Raw genomic sequence first — 25,657 nt, forward strand, 5'->3', positions numbered from 1 at the left:
TCCAATACAGGAAGATGGTATAGTTGTCATCTCATCATATGGAAGCTGGTCCATACCCTTGATCATCTTTGTTGCCCTTCTCCAAACATTTTCCAGTTCCACCAGATCCTTTCTGAGATGGGCAACCAGAACTGGACACAATATTCAAGGTGTGGGCACAACATGGATTTATATAGTGGCATTATGATATTTTCTATCCCTTTCCTAATAGTTCCTAACATGCTGTTAGCTTTTTTGACCACTGCTGTGCATTGAGAGAACTAGCCACAGTGACTCCAAGATCTCTCTCTTGAATGGTAACAGTTAATTTAGAACCCATCATTATATATGTGTAGTTAGGATTATTTTTTCCAATGTGCATTACTTTGCACTTATCAACATTGAATTTCATCTGCTATTTTGTTGCCCAATCATCCAGTTTTGTGAGATCCCACTGTAACTCTTCACAGTCTACTTTGTATTTAACTATCCTGAATAATTGTATAATCATCTGCAAACATTGCCACATCACTGTCCACTCCATTTTCCAGATTATTAATGAATATGTTCAACAGCACAGGTCCCACAAATAGCAACAGGCAGACGCCTGTTCTACGAGCAGTGCCATTAGTTCTTGCGGAAGAATGCTCTAAGTTGTGGGTGCAGTACGGGAGGATCTTCTCCTCAAAGTGGTTTCTGACATTGAAATCACTCTAAGAAGGACCAGGCCCAATAGAAGAGGGGATTGTGAATAGGGAAGAGCAAAAATATCCTTCAACAAGGTAAGGGTTTCATTCCTTCCTGTAGTTCAAGAAGTCCAAGGTGGGGATTGATGGATCCAAGTATCCAATGGTCTGTACTTAGAGGATCCCAGTCAGAGGTGTGGAAACCATCAAATGGGGGTCCAATGTGGAATTCTGAGACAGGACTGGCTGGTGCCAATCTTGAGGCTTGTGGAACAGAGCTGGACCCAGTACCATCAGATGCTCCTTCCTTTGTGCCTTTCATTCTTGGATGGAAAGTTTATGTAGACCTAATTCCTCAGGACCTGTGCATGAGGACTCAACCAACTTGGACCAAAATAGGGAGGGATACTTTTTTTTTTTTTCTCCTTTTTCTTTCTTTTTAAAGAGACAGATCTAGGACAGGCATCTGTTCTTTTGCCTATAGTAATATCCCCTACTCTTTTGAGAGGGGTTCTTAGGCTTAACTGTTTTGTCCTCCACTCCAGAACTCATGCTTGGAAGGGCACTGCTTGCAATCTAAGGCTCCTGTACAGGGGGTTCTCCCTGGCCTGGGTCCAATTGGAGTCTGTCTCATGGCCTTCTCCATGAAGTGTTTCTGCAGATGGAATTCTTGTGCCTCATGGTTTGAGGAGGGAAGGAGCAGCAGAAGCTGCACTTGGCAGTGATGTGAGCCTCTCCAAGGCAGTGCTGGTGTTCATCATTGATGGAGAAGAAATGGGATCTGAAAATACAGTTATTAAGCCCCTGGATACTTGACATATTCCTTCTCCACGGGGAGAAGCTTCCTGAGATGGGGAGCTATACTAACTATACTAGCTATAAAAACATGAACACAGTCTAAATTTACTAAAACTATTTACAATATATATTTACAAGTATTGACAGTAGAGGAAGACCATAACGGACACAGAATTCCGACAATCTATGTGGCGGTAAGAAGGAACTGGAGATGTGTCAGTCCACGCTGCCCTTTATGCCCTCAGTTCAGAGTACACGGAGAGCAACTGAGCGTGCAGAGACCAACAGACACTACTTGCTACAAATCTCCAGTCTCAGGTGCAAGGAGTGGAATCCACATAAGGACCACCACTCAAAGAATATGACACAGTGTTCATTACAATCACAAATAGGAATGGGCCTAAAGCTGATCCTTTATATAGACCTACTCTCACAGTGAAGGACTCATTATAGCCACAGCTGGTTATCACTACTGTGCTACCCTCGTACATATCCAGTGTGCTCTTCCTCCACTCATCAGGCATTTTTCCAGTACAGAGAATTACACTGAAAAAATTCATCACCACCACTCCCTCATGACCAAATACTTTAAATGACTCAATTGGTACACCATCCAGTCCCACTGCCTTCCTATGTTTCATCATCTTTCGTATTGTCAATCTCCACCATCATGATAGGTTTTGTGAAGTTGTTGCTTGTGCATACTTCCCTACATGGTTTCTTCAAAATCTTAAATCCATCACCAAATAATCCATCACCAAGACAGACCCACAGATCTTACCTGTTGGTTCAACCTGCGGTGTGTCAGTAGCTTTGGTCTCTCCTGTAGGCTCTGTTAGTGCAGAAGGAACAGCAGCAGGTGCAGCAGCCACTGGACTTGGCAAATATTGTTCTGATACATCAGCTAACCTGGTGGGTTCTAGGTACACAAAAGAAATTTTTGTTCATTACACGTGAGTGAATTTGGAAACACTACCTGTATATATTGTGAGCTCTTTTGATAAGGGTCTGCGACTGCATGCATTTGTACCATGCCTAGTAACATAACAAGAGGGGCCACTGGACACTACTGTAACACAAATTAAATATACTACTACTACTCAAAAAGAAAAGGAGGACTTATGGCACTTTAGAGACTAACCAATTTATTTGAGCATAAGCTTTCGTGAGCTACAGCTCACTGCATCCGATGCTGTAGCTCACGAAAGCTTATGCTCAAATAAATTGGTTAGTCTCTAAGGTGCCACAAGTCCTCCTTTTCTTTTTGCGAACACAGACTAACACGGCTGCTACTCTGAAAACTACTACTACTCAAATACTGAAATAAGGAAGTTTGGTTCTACTCTGAAAAGTGACTCTAAAAATACCATTACGGTGTTCCACACTTATGACATCTCAGGATATGTCTACACAGTGAGCAGCAGCATGTGGCGACAAGTCCCAGAGCCAGAGTTGACCAATCTGGACTTTGAGAGGCTTGGGCTACTGCACTAAAAATAGCTATTATAGATTTTGCAGTTTGGGCTGGAGCTTGGGCTCTCAAACCCGCCCCTGACCACAGGCTTCTGAATCTGAGCTCCAGCTGGAGCCACTTCATCTATAACAGCTATTTTTTGTGCAGTAGCCCAAGCCCTGCAAACCCAAGTCTGTTGACCCAGGTTCTGAGACTTGCTGCCACAGGCAGCTGCTTGCTGCATAGATGTACCTTTAATGACTCAAACAAGTTTACTCCATTTATAAGACTGTTTTTCTAGTTGCAACCATAACACTCAACTTGGAATCTGGAGTAAAGCTAGATTCTTTCTGGCTTACTCACCACAACCAATAATGACGATTCTGCAGGTCACATTCCATTACACCTGTGCAAATTAGTGCAATTCTCCTCTCAGTTATACCTGTGCAGTCCCACTGTCTCCTGAGTGTCACAACAATGTGGTACAGCGCATGGCTGTGAAAATGGAACTTAGTTAAAAATTGATGAACATGCATGCACCAGAATCACATTTGTTGGTTCTCCCTACTGCACTGACCCTGCAGGGTTAAGAGGAATAAAATCTAATGAACGAATACATGTCACTGAAGTCAGCAGACCTGACCGTCAACAGGCACAAGAGGTAGATACATTGAGTGAGAAGGTGCAATTTTTACAGGGATCCTTTTCAGGAGTAAGTTATGTCCACCCAATGAATTATTTTAGCATTCTGGAAAAGGCACAGTAACCTTGAACACCTATTCCTTATATTAGTAATGCATTTACTGCACCTTCACAGGTACAGAAGTAAGTGTAGGAGGTAGATACAAACTGCTCTACAAGAAAGGTGATCACTGAACCTATTTTGTCTCACACAGACCCCTGCCCAGATCTGCCTTGCATATCTTATGTGAATGAACTAGGAGCACCCAAGATCTATTGGTTAATTAGATCGCCCTATGGACCCAATTATGGTTAAATACAGACACTCTAGTACCGCAAGACACCTATTAACTAGGCTGTTCTAATTCTTCAAGTCAAGAGAGGAATGTTCATGACAAACTATAGGGATATGTGTACCTATCTTTCCATGTTATATTATGCTGTCAAAGGAAAGACTGGATATAGAATTGGAGGCAGTGATTACTAAGGCTTCATAATACAACTACAAGAAAACATTACATCTGCAACAGCCACTTAAAATATCAAGGTAGAAGTTACTAGCATAAAATAAATAAATCAGAAAGCCTTCAAAAGAGATTTTCTGTTCATTAAGGGGTTCATTTTCCACTTCATATCTGACCCTTGACTATTGAGCCACCAGGGTGAGAACTGGGGGAGGTGCTGCTAACAGAAAGGCAAGTATTGGTAAGAAATGTTTTGTTTTACAGCCCAGCTTTTCCCACAATACTTGACATCTGGGAAGGAGTGAACAGTTGTAGGGAGGGTTATAGAAAAGATCAGAAAAAGAAAAATCTTATCCCCTCCCCCACCTATATTTGGTCAAAGGGCAAAATCGTTTCCGGGCCTCTGCCTGCAGTACCTTCCTGCTGAAGGATATCTGTGCAGAGGACAGGAAGTCCACCTTGTAGTGCATGACAAAGGTTCTAGCATTTGACCAGGTTGCTGTCCTACACATTTCTGCTGCAAATGCATTAGCTCTTTCTGCCCATGAGGTTGCCAGGGATCACATGGTATGTGCCCAGACCCCTTCTGGAACCAGAATCTCTGATGTCTTGTACACTTCCACAACGCACAGTTTAATCCACAGGATTTACAAACTTTGAGTCCTTAGAATTTCAGATGAAAGGATACATACAGGGCACCTGATCTGCTCATCTGACTGTACATCTGAGGTAAATTTTCAGAGGTTTTCTGAAATCTAAGGTGTGCCACGTCCTCCTTGGTGGGATGCTCTGGTCTTGGACAGAACAATGGTAGAACCACCTCTTTAGAAGCATGGAAAGAAAAGTTCACCTTCGAGATAACCAATTCCTGAGTTCCATGCACCACCCTGTCCTCGTGAAACAAGCAATAAGGCTTCTGCATAGGGTGCTGCCAGCTCTGACACTCACCTGGCAGACCTGATGGCTATCAGAAAACAAGTTTTGATGGAAAAATACAACACTGACATCAGTGGCTCGAAGGGATGGTTTGTGAAGGAGCTCGGTACAAGTGACAAGTCCCCCTGGGAAAATGATGTCTAATCACCGGCTTGGCTAACCAGACTGCTTGGGAATGGTCATCCAGAAAATCCACAGATCCTGTGAACATCACGCTACTATGTGCGGACACCTGAAGCAAAATGGTGCAGGGTTGGAGACCTTTGTCAAAGCTTTCTTGGAGAAAATCCAGGATAGCTAGGGTTTGCTTCATGTTCCTGGCACCAGCCACAAAACTCAGTCCAGACTGAGGAGTTTGCTTTCAAATGCTGATACTCTTCTAGAGGAAAGAAGTGTTCGTTCTTTGGAGGACAGACCCAACGATACTAGTGCTTTCCTCTCAATAGCCAGGATGTTAGATGCAGCCAGTTCAGGTCCAGATGAAGCAGATGATCTTGTGAGAGGATGTCTTATCTGTTTGGGAGCTGTAGGAGCGGTCCCAGTTTCAACTCTATCAGGTCTGAAAGTTAGTGTCTCCCTGGCCATAATGAATATTCAGAGGACAAGGCTATGATAATGGCACCGATATGAGAGGACGCATTTCTGGTGTGCAAGTTGGATTGCTGGAGGAAAATCCACAAGCCTTTTTTGTTCCGTGTGCATGCCACAGCCTTAAGTTGATTTTATGTGATATGGCCAAGTCTTCTGTAGAAGCTATTTCTTTTTTAGGTTTGCTGCAACGCATTTCCATGCTCTTTTCAGCTTCCACTCAACAATGGCAAATATTCAAAGCACATGTCAGTTGTATTACTGTTAAGCCTCTATCTGAGACACGCTGGGAAAGCACAGTAGAAAGTGTAAAAACGTTGAGACATCAATCTGAGGAAGTTTACAAAGCACTGGTTGCTATTTCGGAAGAAGACCAGAGACCCAAAAGCTAAAAGTGAAAAACAGTCATTGGCCTCTGAAATATCCAGCTTCAAGTTTCTAACATCTGTCATAATCTGGTATGACATTCTTGTTAAAATCTCAAGTGTAAGCAAAATAGTGCATCTTGATTCAACACTTACCTTGCTAAACTACACACAAGACTTTTTAGTGAAATACAGAGAAACTGGATTCAAAGCAGCACAGGTTACAGCAAGAGAGTTTGCAGAGGCACGTGGTGTAGAACCAAAATTTCCATGTCCGAAAAATGACAAGAGTTTCGAGGAAAAAATGGCAACCAGAATATGAAGGAGCAAATTAGCCCACAGAAGATCCAGAAAAGAAATCTGAGGTTGAATTTTTTAATGTTGTGATGGATAAAGCAATATCTGCTGTTGATGAAAGGTTTAATACCTTACGAGCACACCATGAACAGTTTGGATTTTTGTATGACATAACTAAACTCAACGAAATAGGAAAACAAGAGCAGCTAATGACAAAGTGCAAGAACCTAGAGAGCCTCCTGAAGCACGGTGATAGTTTTGATTTAAATGGACTTGAACTGTACGAAGAATTGAGTACATTGTCATCAGTGTTGCCACATGCAAAGTCGGTGATGGACATTGTACAGTTTTATTATACCAGCAAACTTGTTGACATAAATCCTAATGTGTACATTGCCACTCATATTCTACTGACAATTCCTGTAACAGTAGCATCAGGAGACCGGAGTTTCTGAAAACTAAAGATCATTAAAAACTATCTCCGCTCTACAATGAGTCAGGAACACTTGACTGGTCTTGCTATTCTTGCAACTGAACAAGACATCACTTCATCTTTGTCATACAATGACATTATTACTGATTTTGCAGCCAAAAAAGCCAGAAAGATTGCTTTTAATTAAAAACAAATCCTTGTTTCAATACCTCTTCATAGTAATTTTCAATAAAATGTTGACAAATTAAAAAAATTATATTATTTGCATCATTCTGTCAATAGATCAGAATGTTTTTAAAATAGCGCTACGTCTTTAGTGCAAGTATAGTCCATCAGCATTATAGTGTGCTTAATTTATTAAATTGTTTTTAATAAAGTGCATGTGGAAAGTTTTCCAATACTGTAAACTTATGTTTGTGTTGCTAAGAACAAGTCAGGCATAGGGGCATCAGTTTAATACTACTATATAGGGCCCCATAAATCCTAAGGACTGCCCTGCTGCCCCCATATGTGACCGTGGTTGTATTGTTTGACTGAAGCAGGACGTGGTTCCCCTCTAGGCTGGTCTGGAACCTTTCCTAGAGTCAGCTTGACCACCCTTAGTTCTAGGAGGTTTATGCTGTGGGTCCTTTCCTCCAGGTGCCAGTTGCCTTGAACTGTTTGGGACTCCATGTGCGCTTCCCACCCATTCAGGCTGCCATCGATTGAGAGGATAAGGGGACCTGGAAGTCATTGCCCTTGTGAACTTTGCCCTGGGCTGACAACCATTTTAAGGAATTGATCACTTGTGCCAGAACCCTCTCTTGATCTTCCCTGCATTCTAGGGAAAAGTCCCATACCTTTAAGATGAAGCAAACTGATGTGCGATTGTGGTAGTGGAGTGATCCCTATGCTTGGAAATGGATCTTAGCTTGTATAGGATCCAGGAACCAAAAGTCCCAATTACTGAGCTACTAAAGGCTGACGCTATCCTAAAGTCCTGGACTAAAGGTATAGTTTTCCCCTCAGAAGGTGAGTTCTATCCTGAGGAGCCCATGTATAGAAAAACAGAGGTCACTCTCAAAAAAGATTTTGAGGTTTTATCAGTCTCCCTCAGGCTGTCCCTAGTGCTACTTGCTTTGTGAAGGGATCTCTCTCCTGGGTAGAATATCGCAGAGTTCTCAATCATAGAATCATAGAATATCAGGGTTGGAAGGGACCTCAGGAGGTCATCTAGTCCAACCTCCTGCTCAAAGCAGGACCCATCCCCAATTAAATCATCCCAGCCAGGGCTTTGTCAAGCCCGACCTTAAAAACTTCTAAGGAAGGAGATTCTACCACCTCCCTAGGTAACGCATTCCAGCGTTTCACCACCCTCCTAGTAAAAAGTTTTTCCTAATATCCAACCTAAACCTCCCCCACTGCAACTTGAGACCATTACTCCTTGTCCTGTCCTCTTCCACCACTGACAATAGTCTAGAACCATCCTCTCTGGAACCACCTCTCAGGTAGTTGAAAGCAGCTATCAAATCCCCCCTCATTCTTCTCTTCTGCAGACTAAACAATCCCAGTTCCCTCAGCCTCTCCTCATAAGTCATGTGTTCCAGACCCCTAATAATTTTTGTTGCCCTTCGCTGGACTCTCTCCAATTTATCCACATCCTTCTTGTAGCGTGGGGCCCAAAACTGGACACAGTACTCCAGGTGAGGCCTCACCAATGTCGAATAGAGGGGAACGATCACGTCCCTCGATCTGCTCGCTATGCCCCTACTTACACATCCCAAAATGCCATTGGCCTTCTTGGCAACAAGGGCACACTGCTGACTCATATCCAGCTTCTCGTCCACTGTCACTCCTAGGTCCTTTTCTGCAGAACTGCTGCCTAGCCATTCGGTCCCTAGTCTGCAGCGGTGCATTGGGTTCTTCCGTCCTAAGTGCAGGACCCTGCACTTATCCTTATTGAACCTCATCAGATTTCTTTTGGCCCAATCGTCCAATTTGTCTAGGTCCCTCTCTATCCTATCCCTGCCCTCCAGCGTATCTACCACTCCTCCTAGTTTAGTATCATCCGCAAATTTGCTGAGTGTGCAATCCACACCATCCTCCAGATCATTTATGAAGATATTGAACAAAACCGGCCCCAGGACTGACCCCTGGGGCACTCCACTTGACACCGGCTGCCAACTAGACATGGAGCCATTGATCACTACCCGTTGAGCCCGACAATCTAGCCAACTTTCTACCCACCTTATAGTGCATTCATCCAGCCCATACTTCTTTAACTTGCTGACAACAGTACTGTGGGAGACCATGTCAAAAGCTTTGCTGAAGTCAAGAAACAATACATCCACTGCTTTCCCTTCATCCACAGAACCAGTAATCTCATCATAGAAGGCGATTAGATTAGTCAGGCATGACCTTCCCTTGGTGAATCCATGCTGACTGTTCCTGATCACTTTCCTCTCATGTAAGTGCTTCAGGATTGATTCCTTGAGGACCTGCTCCATGATTTTTCCGGGGACTGAGGTGAGGCTGACTGGCCTGTAGTTCCCAGGATCCTCCTCCTTCCCTTTTTTAAAGATTGGCACTACATTAGCCTTTTTCCAGTCATCTGGGACTTCCCCCGTTCGCCATGAGTTTTCAAAGATAATGGCCAGTGGCTCTGCAATCACATCCGCCAATTCCTTCAGCACTCTCGGATGCAACTCGTCCGGCCCCACGGACTTGTGCACGTCCAGCTTTTCTAAATAGTCCCTAACCGCCTCTTTCTCCACAGAGGGCTGGCCACCTCCTCCCCATGCTGTGATGCCCAGCGCAGCAGTCTGGGAGCTGATATGATAGAGATCACCCTGACTCTGGCTCTAATTAAAGGAAGTTTCCCTGACAACAGCATTCACTGTTGAACCTTCTGCAGAGGCAATGAGATTCTCAGCCAAAGCCTTGGCCTCCAGCAGCGACCAGGTGCCAACTATAGCTCCATCCCTGGAAGGAGGATGGCCACTTAAAGCAGGTCCTGTGCTCCACCAAATTCATGGAATCCCTGATCTTCAGAGAGAAGCTAGATCAAGTAGTGGCGGACGGTGCCCCAAAATCTAAACAGTCCTTCCCAATGCCATACCATACCTTTTGCAAGAGTACAGAATGGCCTTCAGGCAAAGGCATTCCTTTTGGCCTTCATCCTCACAGAAACACCAGTGAAGAGACAACTTGTTCTCCAGAGGAAAGCCCCAAGGAAACCCTGCCATTCCCAAAGCCTCATGATGACAGACTGCATAGGTCTCTACCTAGGGCTGAGTTACAGGCTCCACCCCATTCATTTTTCGTCTAGTCCCACATCTCAAACAACCCCATAAAGCATGGTTTAATCCAGAACAAGATTTCTCATTTCCTGGATGTGGGAGTAATAGAGAGCATTCCCTCAGAAGATGGAGTCGAACCCTTAAAACTCTATCATCTTTATCATTCAGAAATTTACAGGCAGAATGAGAGCCATTCTGTATCTCAAAAGGCTCAACAGGTAGATGAAGAAAACCAAGTTCCAGATGGAGACCCTAACCTCTATGGTGTATCCCTGTCCCAGAGAGATTTTATGACTTCAGTAGATCTGGCGGATGAATACACCTCCAACATCTCAATCAGACCGTGCAACCACAGGTTCCCAAGGTTTGCCTACAACAGGAAGCGTTATCAGTATCTGATGCTCCCATTTGGCTTGTCCTCTGCCTTGTAGGTCTTTATAAAGATATTGGTGGTAATCACAGACAGACTAAGGTCACGCAGATCCACCTGTACTCCCTCCTGGACAACATCTTAATCAGAGCTCTATCTCTAGCAGTGGCATACAAAGCTATGTCTCTGACTTTGAGTATCCTGAAAGGCTTTATTATCAACATCAAGAAAAGCTCCTTGATTCTGTCCACCCAAATAACTCTCTTGGGAGTGAACATAGACCCCCAGATAGCAAGGATATATCCATCTTCAGAGAGATACCTAAAGTTCACAATTGATTTTATTTCTTTTCCCAATTCTGAGCACTTTGCCATAAGAAATGTAGCTCCAATGAAGATTTTTTTCTATTCCAAGGATGTTACAGAACCAACACAGCAGTGTTTTAGTCATGCTATAGTACCCACAATACAGCCCTTAGCCTCCATTTTTAAGAGGGAAGGAAAGACCATTATTTCTGGCATTCAAATCCTGCTGAAAGACTCCAGAAATAATTTTCTGGGGACAACCCAATACTTTAATTTTTACCTGGTGGCTCTCCAAAGGAAGATTCATCTAGTCCCTCCACAGCATGCTGAACTCCCAGCCAATGTTCTTCAGGCACTGTCACTCTTGCAGGTGCTAAGGGAAACAATTAGCACATATAGCCCTGTCAATGTCAACAGCACTGGTTCTGGACTTCAAAACAGATGCTCAGCTACACATTGCAACCACATATTTACCCATGTTGTACAGGCTTTGCTGTTTTTGAAACTTCATTCTTAGAAAGAACTTATTAGTTCATCTTGGGAAACCTTACAGGACCTGAACATGTGGTCTCCTCTGATATTATTTTGGATGTAAGGGATTATATAAGAAAGGGATATTAACTAGTACTAATTTTAAGATCCACCAGCACAAGACACACACTCTCAATGAGACATTCTGCTCCCAAATACCTTAAGAAATCTCTCAGACTGAAAATTGAGTTGAAGCATTTTATGTTCTTTCCAGTGGGATATTTTCTTAATCTTGACTCATTTTATGTAACTGGAAAAGCCAAATATGATCATCTTTTTAAGATTAATACACCTAACAGTTTCTGACCCGCAGATCCCTCTGGTCCCAGTTATAAAGTAGCATGGCAGCAGCAGAAGTGTGTTGCACCTGATATATTCAGCAGAGACTCTGTTGTTGAATCCAGGGTCATGAAGGCAGATGGATCTATAACTTCTGCAGGAGAATATGAGGATCCCAGAGAAGGCAGTTCAGGTACCATCATAGCTGCATGGGGTGCTGTAAGAAATAAAGTACATTTGTCACTGCTATCATCCTTTTAAATTCCGATTTGTTTCCAACACAAACTTATTTAATTAGGTCCATTAACTTACAGAGCAATGTACTTTATTTTCATCACAAAATAATGTATACATGAGTCTACATACTGTACATAAACCTACCTGTTAATTCACTCAGAGGCACTAGATCTGCTATACAGACCAAGAAAAAGTTAATCAAATGTTATTAGGCAGGGGAAGGGAAGTTGTGTGCCTTTCAGATACTACTCCCAAATAAGCTCTTCTTATAGAAGCTCTCAAGCGACCATGGTCCAAATGTTGAAAACTGGAAAGTGAAAAAACCCACAAATGGGGACAAAACATTTGAAGACGAAGTTAAAGTTCGGACTTTAGTTTAATTCAGCTTTTTTTTTTTTTAATTAAAATAAAATAGGACGAAAAGGGGATAAAAGACCAGGTCTGTTGAGAGAGCTCAAGCCCAAAACACTGTTTACAAAAGACGACTCAGGAGAAGAAAGGAGGTAAAATTTTACATTATTGCCAGTTTAACGGATTTCTGTAGACAGCCCACAATTCCATATATAGAAACTGAAAACTGAACCCCTGGTTAACAGCAGCCCGCGAACATATTCAATAGAGGATTATACCATGAACTTCTTCTGAAGCTTCAAAATGCTCTGTGAATGGTAGGCGAGTCTCCCCAGAAGGACGTAGCAGCATATCAGACAGGACATCCTCTCTGTGCATCTTGAAGGGCTCTGAGGAACATGAGAATAAATCAAACATGTTACCAGAAAAGGATGACAACATGAGAGTAAAATTATGTAAGAATGTTGAGGATGAGCAACACTACCAACATTGTCCTGCAAGAGGTTATACAAAGCTAGGAAATTTGGGTGTTCTCTCCCCCCCCCCCCCGACAAAAAAAGGACGACTTGTCCTCTTTCAAGCAAGATTTATACTCAACATGAAAATGTGGCTGTCCGTGTTATTTTGTAGCCAAGATGGGTTTAAGAGTAGAATAAATATTGTATGGTGCACCTGTATGTCCCTCTCTCAAAGACAAGCAGTATTTAAGTCTTGGGTGATTTGATGGACCGGTATATCTGATCTGAAGAAGAAATGAAAACTGATCCAGCTCAGATAACTCAAATGTCATTATGTCATGTCCCATACTGCACTTTGGGGAAAAGCATATAATGAGCCATACATACACTTCCCTCAGAGCAGCATGGAGGTGTAATTGGCTGTTGAGCCAGAGCAGGAATTTAGCAAAATAATGGGCCAGGCAGAGAAATCACCCATTTTTTATTATTCAGAGACATTACAAGATGATTGAGGAAGGGTATGGGTCTATTACAGGCCTGGGTGGGTGAGGTTCCGTGGCCTGCAACGTGCAGGAGGGAAGATTACATGATTATGATGGTCCCTTCTAACCTTAAAAGTCTGTGAGGAGAACAATCTTTGTTATATGTTCCAGATCAGACACACTGGTTAGTCAGCCTCACGAAGGATTTTTAATGTAAGTCAGCAGCTTGCCCAACAGGCAAGAAGCTGAAATTTCATTTATCTGGAGTCACCTTTTGACTGGCCTCTGGACAAAAGATATATAGCCCAAGACAGAAAAAGTATTTATGCCACTCCTTGGTGGTATATACTCAGAGGTCAAGTCAGACACTCAACAAAAAAGGAAAGGAACTTCCATTTCAGCAATGCTGCCTGCTCTGTGTGTGTGTACACACACACACACACACACTCACACACGTGCTCTCAAATAATGAGTGCAACCACCTAAGCAGGACACTGCAAGAAGAGTTGCACTATATTTTTAGGCTTGATTATTTAACTGAAATGGCCAAGCCATTTAACAGAAATGAAATGAGCAAGAGTAGTAGAGGGTTGATCTCGCAGACAGAGGGAAGAACAGAGCTATAAAAACCAAACATGGGCTGATTGCTATGCCCGAATATAACCAAAAAGAAAGAATGTGCAACTGGGTGAAAGTAAAGAAGCACACTGCATGATGTGTCTCTCTCACATGTGACCCTGGGTTTTGAGGCCTCTAGATAGTTTTCAGGATCAAGGACTATCTTGTTAGCTTGCGCCAGGTATGCTTTACTTCACTGACTAGATAGATGCAGCTGAGCAACTAAAGGTCCTTTGCTCAGGACCCACAGCAGACAAGTGACATTTCTGACAGTATATCCCTCAACCCTTGGAATAGGCTAGTATGTGCACTATACATTGCTGAAAAGAAGGAATAATCACACTTTCCACAGTTGATCTGCATGCGTTCTGTATAGAGATCTCATATTATGCAGCACAATTAAAATGATGCCGTCTCAGGCCCAGTGGATTACACAGTTAGGTTGACGCACAGCAGCTTATGTCGACCTAGTTGTGCATGTATCTACATTTAAATTGGTCTCCCACCACTATAAGTGCCCCATTGCACCAACATAGTAACCCAACCTCCCTATGCTGAGTAGAGTCTCAGTTGACATACTTAGGTTGATGCAGAGCGTGTGTAGACAATGCGCTATATATGTCAATCCTAACTGTACTTCAGCAGCTATTCCACAATGCAAAAGAAAGGAGTACTTGTGGCACCTTAGAGACTAACCAATTTATTTGAGCATAAGCTTTCGTGAGCTACAGCTCACTTCAACTCACTGTAGCTCACGAAAGCTTATGCTCAAATAAATTGGTTAGTCTCTAAGGTGCCACAAGTACTCCTTTTCTTTTTGCAAATACAGACTAACACGGCTGCTACTCTGAAACCTGTTCCACAATGATCACTCTGGTCATCATTGTGAACTCCACTGCCCAGGCATCACCAAGACCAGAAGTCTTCCCTCCCTTACCTTTAGAGCCCGGCAAATTTTTGAAATAGTTTTTCCTGATTGCCCGGCTTGGTGAGCACACTTAGCAGCTCTCAGTTGTTGCGTGTAACTGGCCTACTGACCATGCCAGCTACATGCTCCAGTCACACTCCTGTTTGGAATAGACGCTCCTGCTGAGAATGGGCCTGTGGAGAGAAGCAGCTGTGCAGGAACAGCTCCAAACCATCTGTAGAAATTTTGATATCCATGAGCAGATTCCTCGGGGGACGCATGAGAAGGGGTACAACAGGAATCAGCAGCAGTGCCACGTGAAAGCCACGGAAGGCATACCAGAAAGTCAGAGAGGCCAACAAGCAATCCAGTGCCAAGCTGCCAACCTGCCAAGTCACAAGCTCCTGCCGTGAACAGCGAGGAGGTGGCTGTGGATGAGGAATAGGAGTAGTATGGAGGACAGGCAAGCAGGGGATCCAGCCGCACAGGAAGTCAGGCCCTCGTTTTAACTCCACCAGAGTCCAGCCTGTCCTGCCAATCAAGCCCGATGCAAGGGAAGGAAACTCAGGTAAGTATGCAGATGAATTTTCAATTACAGGGATAGCAACCCAAAGCAGCAAGATACAACTTTTGTCTTTTCATTAATACTCATGCTAGAATAGGTAGTGGTACAACCAAGAGAGGCAGAGTTGCTTTCTGCTTTTCATTCTCCTCTACTTAGGCAGGGTGGCCATTCAGAGCTGTTTGTTTAAATCCACAGGGATATCCCTTGAATCCTCCTGAGAGATCTCAATGAAACTTTTATGGAGGTACTCTGCAATCCTCTGCTGAAGGTTTCTGAGGAGGGCTGCCTTATTTTTTCCTCTGAGGTAGAACACTGTCCCTCACCATTCAGCGATAACTTCAGCAGGCACCATTATAGGACACAGTCTAGCAGCATTTGGGCCCCAATGACTCTGGTATGTCAGCAGCAGCTGTAGTCTCTCCACTTCTGTTATCCTCAGGAGTGAAATATCAGCTAAAATCACCACTGTTTGTGGAAACCTATGACAATATTCCATGTCATTGCCCTAGTCTACTAGAATCATGCAGCTGAGCAATTCCCTCGTCATTTTCCCGGCCCCCCGACAGGCCACACTCATCATGGCTGGTGCCATGCACAAGCAATCCCAAGCAGACGTGAAAATGTAGTGCTTAAAACTTTAGGTGAGCAAGGGGAGTGAATTCAGCTTCCTAAATTTTGCTTTCTGTAGTGAATATACTGATAATGGTACCTCTGTGTATTTTATCTTCAACTGCTGCCATTGTGGCCTTCAGGGTCTCCCCCTCCATACCTGCAGAATGCCTGAGCCAGGTAAAGAGGAGAAAGACGAGGACTCAGTATGACATGTTCAATGAGATCCTGCAAGCCAGTGATGCACTGGATCGTGAGCACAGGGCCTGGAGGATGACATTGTGGACAGCCTCGAAGGAAAGAGTGGAAAGGAGAAAGGCTCAGGAGTCCCATCACGAAAAGGGGAGAGAGATGCACTAGGATATAATGGGGCTTCTCAGGCAGCAAACACAGATGCTCCAGACTCCGATGGAACTGTAGTTAGCCTCCCTCTGCAGCACACAGAACTCAATATCGGGACCTCTCTCTACCCCCATCCCCCCAACATTCCACATGGCATCAGTGGTCACTGCACTACCCCCACCACTCCACCCCAGAGAACATTAAAGACAATCAGAGCTTCACATACACTGACCTATGAAAGCTACGGTTGGTATATATGTACCTGAAATAGACGTGAATATTCTTTCCCCTTCATAAGTTCTGTTCACTTAATTTATTAAACTTTATTACATTTTTAATGTATTTGTTTAAAATTGCCCTTTGTTGCACTGATTTTATTACAGAATAAATCCTATTATTTGGAACATAAATTATCTTTATTAGATCACAACACATGCTGCCGAGTGCCGAGCTGTTCTGAAAGAAACCAATTACCTGTTACTGCACAGTCGCACACAATTCATAGGATCAGTCACAAAATTAATAGGTACATTGACATTGTTAGAGTCCTACATGTACAGCAACCACCACACAATTCCTACCACACCACAAAAGAGCAGGTCCAAGTAGAGCACACTACAACACCACACACTATTCTGGCTCACTGTTATCTGGCTGTTCAAATTCAGCAGACAGGTGCTGCACCTCTGCTCTCCATCCCAGCGGAAACCTTTCCCCCTTTGCTTCACATATATTATGCAGGACATAGCAGGCAGCTCTAACCATTGGGATACTTTTTTCATTTGAGATCCAATCTTGTGAGTAAACAATGCCACCAACCCTTCAAATGACCAAAAGCACATTCAACTCTCATTCTGTACCTGCTTCAGCCGTTAGTTGAATCATTCCTTGGTGCTGTCAGGTAGCCAGTATGACTTTCCAGACTAGTGGGGGGCTGTATCACCACCTACCCTGCAACTGTGGGTGCCTCACTATGCTTTGCTGCTGTAACTCCCACCTGAGCCATTCACAAACCGCCTGCCAGCATGCATGTTTGTGTATAGCTGCACCTTGCCAGCCACATATCAGTCATACTGTGGCTTCCACTAGCCTTGGTTACACTTTCAGGGTGACCCCACCATACTCCCACGCCTGGATTTTCCCCAAAAAACGTGTTCTGCACCATCCAGCCCTCTCCTGGACAGTCCAGATACATTAGGCCCGTTGCCCCTCTAAGGGGATCAACATACAACAGTCTGCTACGTTAAATGAAGTTACCCAAACAATTAACACTGGATTGAACTTTAATTAAAAAATAAAACAAGTTTATTACCTGCAAGGAGACAGGTTTTAAGTGAGTACAAATATAATGCATTACAGTCAGAAATCGTTACAAGAGAAATAAAGATGAAACGCTTACTAAACTTAAACTGGTTCAAGGTGCCCTTATCACATGTTTCCAGTAACACTGCAGACCAAACCCTCAGGCCAGGATCTGCTCCCCAAGTCCAACAGCTGTTTCTTTTGTCTTCTAGGTGAAAAAGGAGATGGACAGAGAGTGATAACTTTGGGTGTTTTTGCCCCTCACTTTTTAGTCCAGTCCCCACTTTGAGATGCATGTTTCCAAAGGTTAACCCCCAAAGCAAAGTTTATTCAAAACAGTAAAGGCGGCAACATGGTGTCTGACAGCGAAATAGGAAGCATGCTGTTTCTTCTCATCTCGGTTTGCTGAAATGCAGATTTTCCTGGTCTCCTGTCTTCCTGGTCCGACTGTCTGAGGACCCTGTTTATAACTTATATGTAAACTGAGGTAAACACACACTTCTTTGTTTCAGAACTGCTTGACTGATTATGTCTAATCAGGGCTATGTGGGTTTGAACATGTGCCACCATCATTTAGGGGGAATTCATAACTTTACATATAATGTTGCTACACACACTTCACCATGATATTATTGACCAGCAAGTTATTAGTTTTCAAATCATACCTCACAAGGCATATTTTGCACAAAGAGTATTATAATAGTGTGTAGGGTGTGCATACACGGGTGCTCTCAGTCACAGGTGGTGTATGGCTTCATGAGCAAGGGGTAGGCTGGAGTCCCCCAGGATCTCTATTGGCATTTCAATATTCCCAACGGTAATCCGCCAATTGGGAAAGAAAGTCCCTACTTGTAGCTTTCTGAACAGTCCTGTTTTCTTAGAGATGTCAGTGTCATGCACTTTCTCTGACCAACCCACACTGATATCGGTAAATCATCCTCAGTGATCCATCAATGCTTGCATAATCATAGAAAAGTAGCCCTTTCTGTTGACATACTCTGTGGAAGGTGGTCAGGTGCCAAAACAGGGATGTGTGTGCCATTTATCGCTCTACCACAGTTTTGGAGTCCTACTGTTGCAAATCCATCCATTATGTCCCGCATTTTGCCCAGAGTCACAGTCCTGGGTAGCAGGAAATGGTTAACGGCCCTGCACACTTGCATGACAACGACCCCTGCGGTGGATTTCCTGACTCCAAATTGATTCCCAACTGACTGGTAGCAAACTTGGGTACCAGGTTTCCACAGTGCAATCACCACTCAATTCTCCACTGTCAGTGCAGCTCTCATTTTGGTATCTCTGCGCCGCACGGCTGTGGCAAGCTCAGCACACAGATGCAGGAACGTGAGCTCTGGCATCCAAAAGTTCTGCAGCCACTGGTCATCATCCCAAACCTTCATTACGATGAGATCCCACCAGTCAGTGCTTGTTTCTTGGGCTCAGAAGTGGCATTCCATCATCTGCAGTTGCACCATGAATGCCACCAACAACCTTGAATTGGTTCTCGTTGTGTCCCACAGCCATCTGTCTTCCAAGAAATTTTCATGTTCCCCACTCATATGGTTTTTGTGGCTCTGCAAATATTCCAAGATCAAGTGACCTGTGCTTGAAACGCTCATGAAAATAGTGCAGAGCTGTGCAGACTCCATGCTCCCATCAGAGATGGCAGACAGAGGGCTGTGCAGGTTGGTGGGATTTTGAAAAAAGGACATGAAAATTGTGGGATACATTATGGATTGAGACAGTTGCAAATTGGGATGTTGACCCCAAGCTCCCAATAACCCCTGAGCAACCTGTTTTGGCCCCATCATGCATTTCCAAAACTTCCCAAAAGGCAATGCGCCTGACAGTGGCAAGTTGCACAGTGGGATACCTACCCATAGTGCACGGCACTCTGGATCTATACAAGCACGCCTGGTATACCCTGCCATGGTGCGTACGATCAACACAAGGAGCCAAGCATGCACACACACAAGTGACATACTAACTGTGGCAGCTGTAAGCTGACGTAACTTGAGTTTGCCATAAGCTTCAGTGTACACATGGCCTCAGTCTACTATTCATGACAAGCCTATTCTTTGAGACGGACGATGGGGAAGCTTTTAAAAACATTTCTATGCTCAGTGTGCTCAGAAGTTTCATGATTGGCTGAGCTTCATATATTGTCCAGCTGTCTTCATCAGGGTGGCTGAGATGCAGAAACAATATCTTCCACCTAATCTTAGCTAAATTTCAACACAGCTGGGATTCACCATCACAAATACCACAACTAGAATTTCGCACAGAACTTCTGCCCTGGCTGCCAGGACAGCTATCAAAATATCTTCTTTAATTTCTCTATTAATGAGGAACACCTCCTTCAGCATGGGACAGCCAAAAATTTCCATAGCAGAGCTCTGAATACTAGTCACAAAGTGCCCCTTGGCTGGGGGTTCACTATGCAGCCCAAGACATTTATGACTTGGACTTCCAACACTTCTACTGCTTCCTGAATTCAATCATGCTCAGCTGTCAGACTCAATAGCTCTTTGGAAACTGAACAATCCTTGTGTAACTTGCATGGACACCCATAAAGAGACATCCTTCAATCTGACTGAACAAGTTTCCTTTTTGGCAAAAGGACTATGCATACAAGACTTACAGAAAACACAGCTTCTGTAGCTCTAAACACCAGGAAAAGGATATGCGCCCAGTATTAGAATAGCATGAGACCTGGGAAAAAGGTCAATTAGGTGAAAAGAGGAAAAACCGGACTTTTGCCCCAACAGTCTAGAACTAGTGACTTGCTCAGTAATTGGATTACTCATAGTTATAAGATATCCATATTGTACCTTCACACAGGGATGAAAAGAAACACAACACCTGTACAAGAATTTTAACTGCAAGAATATTTATTCCAGAAACGCATCTTTTTCCACTGGTTTCCTGTTATATATAAAATGGGATACTTGATCTAGTTATGATCATAGCCAGTGATAAACAAGTTTATTGGATGCAATTTGTACACCTCTACATATTAATTATTCATTGTCAGTCTTGTAGACAAGTATTAAAGTGCAGTTCTGGGTTTAACTATTTGGTGACATTGCATTTATCAGAATTTCAAGTCCTTGTTTGGACTTGATGGAGCATCTCATCATGCATCTATATATACAAAAGAAATATAATCCAGTACATTTTGGTGTGCTGAGGGAGAGAGCATAACTCAATATTGTAGTTAGTGGTGCTGTATAAACAATAGATGAGGTTTAGATAATAGTAAATTTAGAAAGGGAGGCAGACAAGCAGTGAGGTTGGTTGGAAGGCATGAGATGCGCTGTCCTAAGGTTGGGGGTTCCACGACCACCACTCCCAAGAGAAGGAGGCAGGTGGTGGTGGTCAGGGACTCTCTCCTCAGGGGGACTGAGTCATCTATCTGCCACCCTGACCAGGAAAACAGAGAAGTCTGCTACTTGCCAGGAGCTAAGATTCGCAATGTGACGGCGAGACTGCAGAGACTCATCAAGCTCTCGGATCGCTACCCCTTCCTGCTTCTCCACGTGGGCACCAATGATACTGCCAAGAATGACCTTGAGCGGATCACTGCGGACTACGTGGCTCTGGGAAGAAGGACAAAGGAGTTTGAGGCGCAAGTGGTGTTCTCGTCCATCCTCCCCGTGGAAGGAAAAGGCCGGGGTAGGGACCATCGAATCGTGGAAGTCAACGAATGGCTACGCAGGTGGTGTCGGAGAGAAGGCTTTGGATTCTTTGACCATGGGATGGTGTTCCATGAAGGAGGAGTGCTGGGCAGAGACGGGCTCCACCTAACGAAGAGAGGGAAGAGCATCTTTGCGAGCAGCCTGGCTAACCTAGTGAGGAGGGCTTTAAACTAGGTTCACCGGGGGAAGGAGACCAAAGCCCTGAGGTAAGTGGGCAAGCAGGATACTGGGAGGAAGCACAGGCAGGAGCGTCTGTGAGGGGAGGGCTCATACTGAGAATGAGGGGCGATCAGCAGGTTCTCTCAAGTGCCTACATACAAATGCAAGAAGCCTGGGAAACAAGCAGGGAGAACTTTGGAGGTCCTGGTGAAGGCAAGGAATTATGACGTGATTGGAATAACAGAGACTTGGTGGGATAACTCACATGACTGGAGTACTGTCATGGATGGTTATAAACTGTTCAGGAAGGACAGGCAGGGCAGAAAAGGTAGGGGAGTAGCACTGAATGTAAGGGAGCAGCATGACTGCTCAGAGCTCCGGTATGAAACTGCAGAAAAACCTGAGTGTCTCTGGATTAAGTTTAGAAGTGTGAGCAACAAGAGTGATGTAGTGGTGGGAGTCTGCTATAGACCACCGGACCAGGGGGATGAGGTGGATAAGCCTTTCTTCCGGCAACTTGCAGAAGCTACTAGATCGCATGCCCTGGTTCTCATGGGCGACTTCAATCACCCTGATACCTGCTGGGAGAGCACTACAGCGGTGCACAGACAATCCAGGAAGTTTTTGGAAAATGTAGGGGACAATTTCCTGGTGCAAGTGCTGGAGGAGCCAACTAGGGGGAGAGCTTTTCTTGACCTGCTGCTCACAAACTGGGAAGAATTAGTAGGGGAAGCAAAAGTGGATGGGAATCTGGGAGGCAGTGACCATGAGTTGGTCGAGTTCAGGATCCTGACACAGTGAAGAAAGGTAAGCAGCAAAATACGGACCCTGGACTTCAGGAAAGCACACTTCGACTCCCTCAGGGAACTGATGGGTAGGATCCCCTGGGGGAATAACATGAGGGGGAAAGGAGTCCAGGAGAGCTGGCTGTATTTTAAAGAATCCCTATTGAGGTTACAGGGACAAACCATCCCGATGTGTCGAAAGAATAGTAAATATGGCAGGAGACCAGCTTGGCTTAACAGTGAAATCCTTGTGGATCTTAAACATAAAAAAGAAGCTTACAAGATGTGGAAGATTGGACAAATGACAGGGAAGAGTATAAAAATATTGCTCGGGCATGTAGGAATGAAATCAGGAGGGCCAAATCACACCTGGAGCTGCAGCTAGCAAGAGATGTCAAGAGTAACAAGAAGGGTTTCTTCAGGTATGTTGGCAACAAGAAGAAAGCCAAGGAAAGTGTGGGCCCCTTACTGAATGAGGGAGGCAACCTAGTGACAGAGGATGTACTCAATGCTTTTTTTGCCTCTGTCTTCACGAACAAGGTCAGCTCCCAGACTGCTGCGCTGGGCAACACAGCATAGGGAGTAGGTGGCCAGCCCTCTGTGGAGAAAGAAGTGGTTAGGGACTATTTAGAAAAGCTGGATGTGCACAAGTCCATGGGGCCGGATGCGTTGCATCCGAGAGTGCTAAAGGAGTTGGGGCTGTGATTGCAGAGCCATTGGCCATTATCTTTGAAAACTCATGGCGATCGGGGGAAGTCCCGGACGACTGGAAAAAGGCTAATGTAGTGCCCATCTTTAAAAAAGGGAAGAAGGAGGATCCTGGGAAATACAGGCCAGTCAGCCTCACCTCAGTTCTTGGAAAAATCATGGAGCAGGTCCTCAAGGAATCAATCCTGAAGCACTTACACGGGAGGAAAGTGATCAGGAACAGTCAGCATGGATTCACCAAGGGAAGGTCATGCCTGACTAATCTAATCGCCTTCTATGATGAGAATACTGGTTCTGTGGATGAAGGGAAAGCCATGGATGTATTGTTTCTTGACTTTAGCAAAACTTTTGACATGGTCTCCCACAGTATTCTTGTCAGCAAGTTAAAGAAGTATGGGCTGGATGAATGCACTATAAGGTGGGTAGAAAGTTGGCTAAATTGTCGGGCTCAAAGGGTAGTGATCAATGGCTCCATGTCTAGATGGCAACTGGTATCAAGTGGAGTGCCTCAAGGGTTGGTCCTGGGGCTGGTTTTGTTCAATATCTTTATAAATGATCTGGAGGATGGTGTGGATTGGACTCTCAGCAAGTTTGCAGAAGACACTAAACTGGGAGGAGAGCTAGATACGCTGGAGGGTAGGGATAGGATACAGAGGGACCTAGACAAATTAGAGGATTGGGCCAAAAGAAATCTGATGAGGTTCAACAAGGATAAGTGCAGGGTCCTGCACTTAGGACGGAAGAATCCCATGCACCGCTACAGACTAGGGACCGAATGGCTAGGCAGCAGTTCTGCAGAAAAGGACCTAGGGGCGACAGTGGACGAGAAGCTGAATAGGAGTCAACAGTGTGCTGTTGTTGCCAAGAAGGGCAATGGCATTTTGGGATGTATAAGTAGGGGCACAGCCAGCAGATCGAGGGACGTGATAGTTCCCCTCTATTCGATATCTGGAGTACTGTGTCCAGTTTTGGGCCCCACACTACAAGAAGGATGTGGAAATATTGGAAAATGTCCAGCGAAGGGCAACAAAAATGATGATGGGTCTGGAACACATGACTTATGAGGAGAGGCTGAGGGAACTGGGATTGTTTAGTCTGCAGAAGAGAAGAATGAGGGGGGATTTGATAGCTGCTTTCAACTACCTGAGAGGTGGTTCCAAAGAGGATGGTTCTAGACTATTGTCAGTGGTAGAAGAGGACAGGACAAGGAGTAATGGTCTCAAGTTGCAGTGGGGGAGGTTTAGACTGGATATTAGGAAAAACTTTTTCACTAGGAGGGTGGTGAAACACTGGAATGCGTTACCTAGGGAGGTGGTGGAATCTCCTTCCTTAGAAGTTTTTAAGGTCAGGCTTGACAAAGCCCTGGCTGGGATGATTTAATTGGGGATTGATCCTGCTTTAAGCAGGGGGTTGGACTAGATGACCTCCTGAGGTCCCTTCCAACCCTGATATTCTATGATTCTATGAGGAAGGAAAGACAGACAAGCTTTATGAACTTCAACAAGTGAAGAAAATTATAAAAGGTAGAAATTGGATCCCAAGAACAAGCCTTCGGTTTTATGGTCCATTTTTGTCCCAACTGCTAGGAAAGTAACAAATAAGATATTGCCCTTCCAAGAGTTCCCAGTTAAACATTTACCAAAAATATGGAACAGCAATAGCATCTGTTGGCACCCCTTGATGAGTAGCATACAGTAAATGTCACTTCAGCTTCGTTCATGAAATGCTCTCTAGTCTCCATGAGCAGAGGCAGAACACAGTGCATCCAATTCTAATCTGTTTACCTGTTGTTTAAATAGTAAAAATCCCCTCTGAACTAAATTCTGGCAATGGGATCCAATGCTGGAAGAAATTTGACAGTTTTGAACAAAAGATTTAGATGCTTTTCTTTTTTAAAAAACATATAGACAGTGTCTACAATAAGGACAGATATGTTTTGACGACAAACATCACTGTTAATATGGGGTGAATATAATGCAGACACTAGCTAATTAGTTGGAAAAGATACCATGAGACTATTAGTTAAAAAAAAGATACCAAGACTGTCATCATTATGAATACAGACATGAGTTTAGAGCACTTTGTTTGAGGAAAGGAGTAGGTTTATGTCAGTCCGAGATCGCTGGCAGATGTGAGCTATATGCCCCAATCTCTGTCACTGCACTTCAAAAATATATATATATGGAGGTGAGTTGAAGTACAGCTCATTTTCACAGATCATGGGTAGCATCTGACAGGGACACTACAATCTTAACAAAAGACCAAAAATGACTCCATTTAAATTGGCTCACACAGCAGCATCCCATTTCCACAGAGCTTATTAGGGCACAAGGATACAATTACCAGATGACCTATTCTGCTGTTTCATTTTTTGAGATTATGTCCTGTGCCAGATTAAAACACCAGTTTGACAGTCTATATAACTCACTGGGGTATTAAGGTCTTTGGAATTATGGGCCATGCATTTAGGAAAAAATGGGAGTGCAGGATAGAAAAAACAACCTTAAGTGAGACGGTGAGATTCCAGGATTTTGTTGGCTATGGTGCAGCCCTAAGATTATTTTAACAACAGCGTAGGTTAATACAGCCATACCTGTCTCCTCCATGGGTCTGAATATCGACTGTGATTCAAAGCAAAGGTCTCTATCATCCATCGCCCAGGTCTCGCTGTGATCCAGAAACTCTTTGTAGGACATTTTTTCACCCGTGATCTCTCTTGGGGATACTGAAATGTGAAGAAAAAGCAGCGACACTTACCAGTAAGTCACTAGGCTGAATTACTTCAGTGTATATGGTTTATGTTATGCTGAGTGGCAGAACTTTTGCTAAGACTGACAGCACACATGATTTTCCAGTGAAATCAGACCCATCAGTGTGCCCAGTTCTACAATTTTAATGAGGTTTTTAAAGAGGAATGGAAGAAGGAATGGGATTTGAAGAAGCTTGATAAAATCAAGAATGGAATATGTATAAACCACAAAGTGTTCAGATGC

General features: G+C 44.0%; 1 protein-coding gene across 9 annotated transcripts in view; it reads right to left on the minus strand.

Moving 5' to 3' along the window:
• MAP4 (microtubule associated protein 4) overlaps nucleotides 1–25,657 on the minus strand; it is a 276,274-nt gene that overhangs the window by 88,294 nt on the left and 162,323 nt on the right. For all 9 annotated transcript variants that reach the window (XM_073329155.1, XM_073329157.1, XM_073329156.1 and 6 more), the window contains 5 exons: nucleotides 25,258–25,389; nucleotides 12,310–12,420; nucleotides 11,532–11,660; nucleotides 10,914–11,006; nucleotides 2,245–2,382 (listed from right to left, as the gene is read on the minus strand). In XM_073329155.1, the coding sequence (XP_073185256.1) occupies nucleotides 2,245–2,382; nucleotides 10,914–11,006; nucleotides 11,532–11,660; nucleotides 12,310–12,420; nucleotides 25,258–25,389 (603 nt within the window). The remainder of the gene's footprint in view (nucleotides 1–2,244; nucleotides 2,383–10,913; nucleotides 11,007–11,531; nucleotides 11,661–12,309; nucleotides 12,421–25,257; nucleotides 25,390–25,657) is intronic.

The sequence above is a fragment of the Lepidochelys kempii genome, chromosome 2 (assembly GCF_965140265.1).
Source record: "Lepidochelys kempii isolate rLepKem1 chromosome 2, rLepKem1.hap2, whole genome shotgun sequence".
Lineage (NCBI taxonomy): Eukaryota > Metazoa > Chordata > Testudines > Cheloniidae > Lepidochelys > Lepidochelys kempii.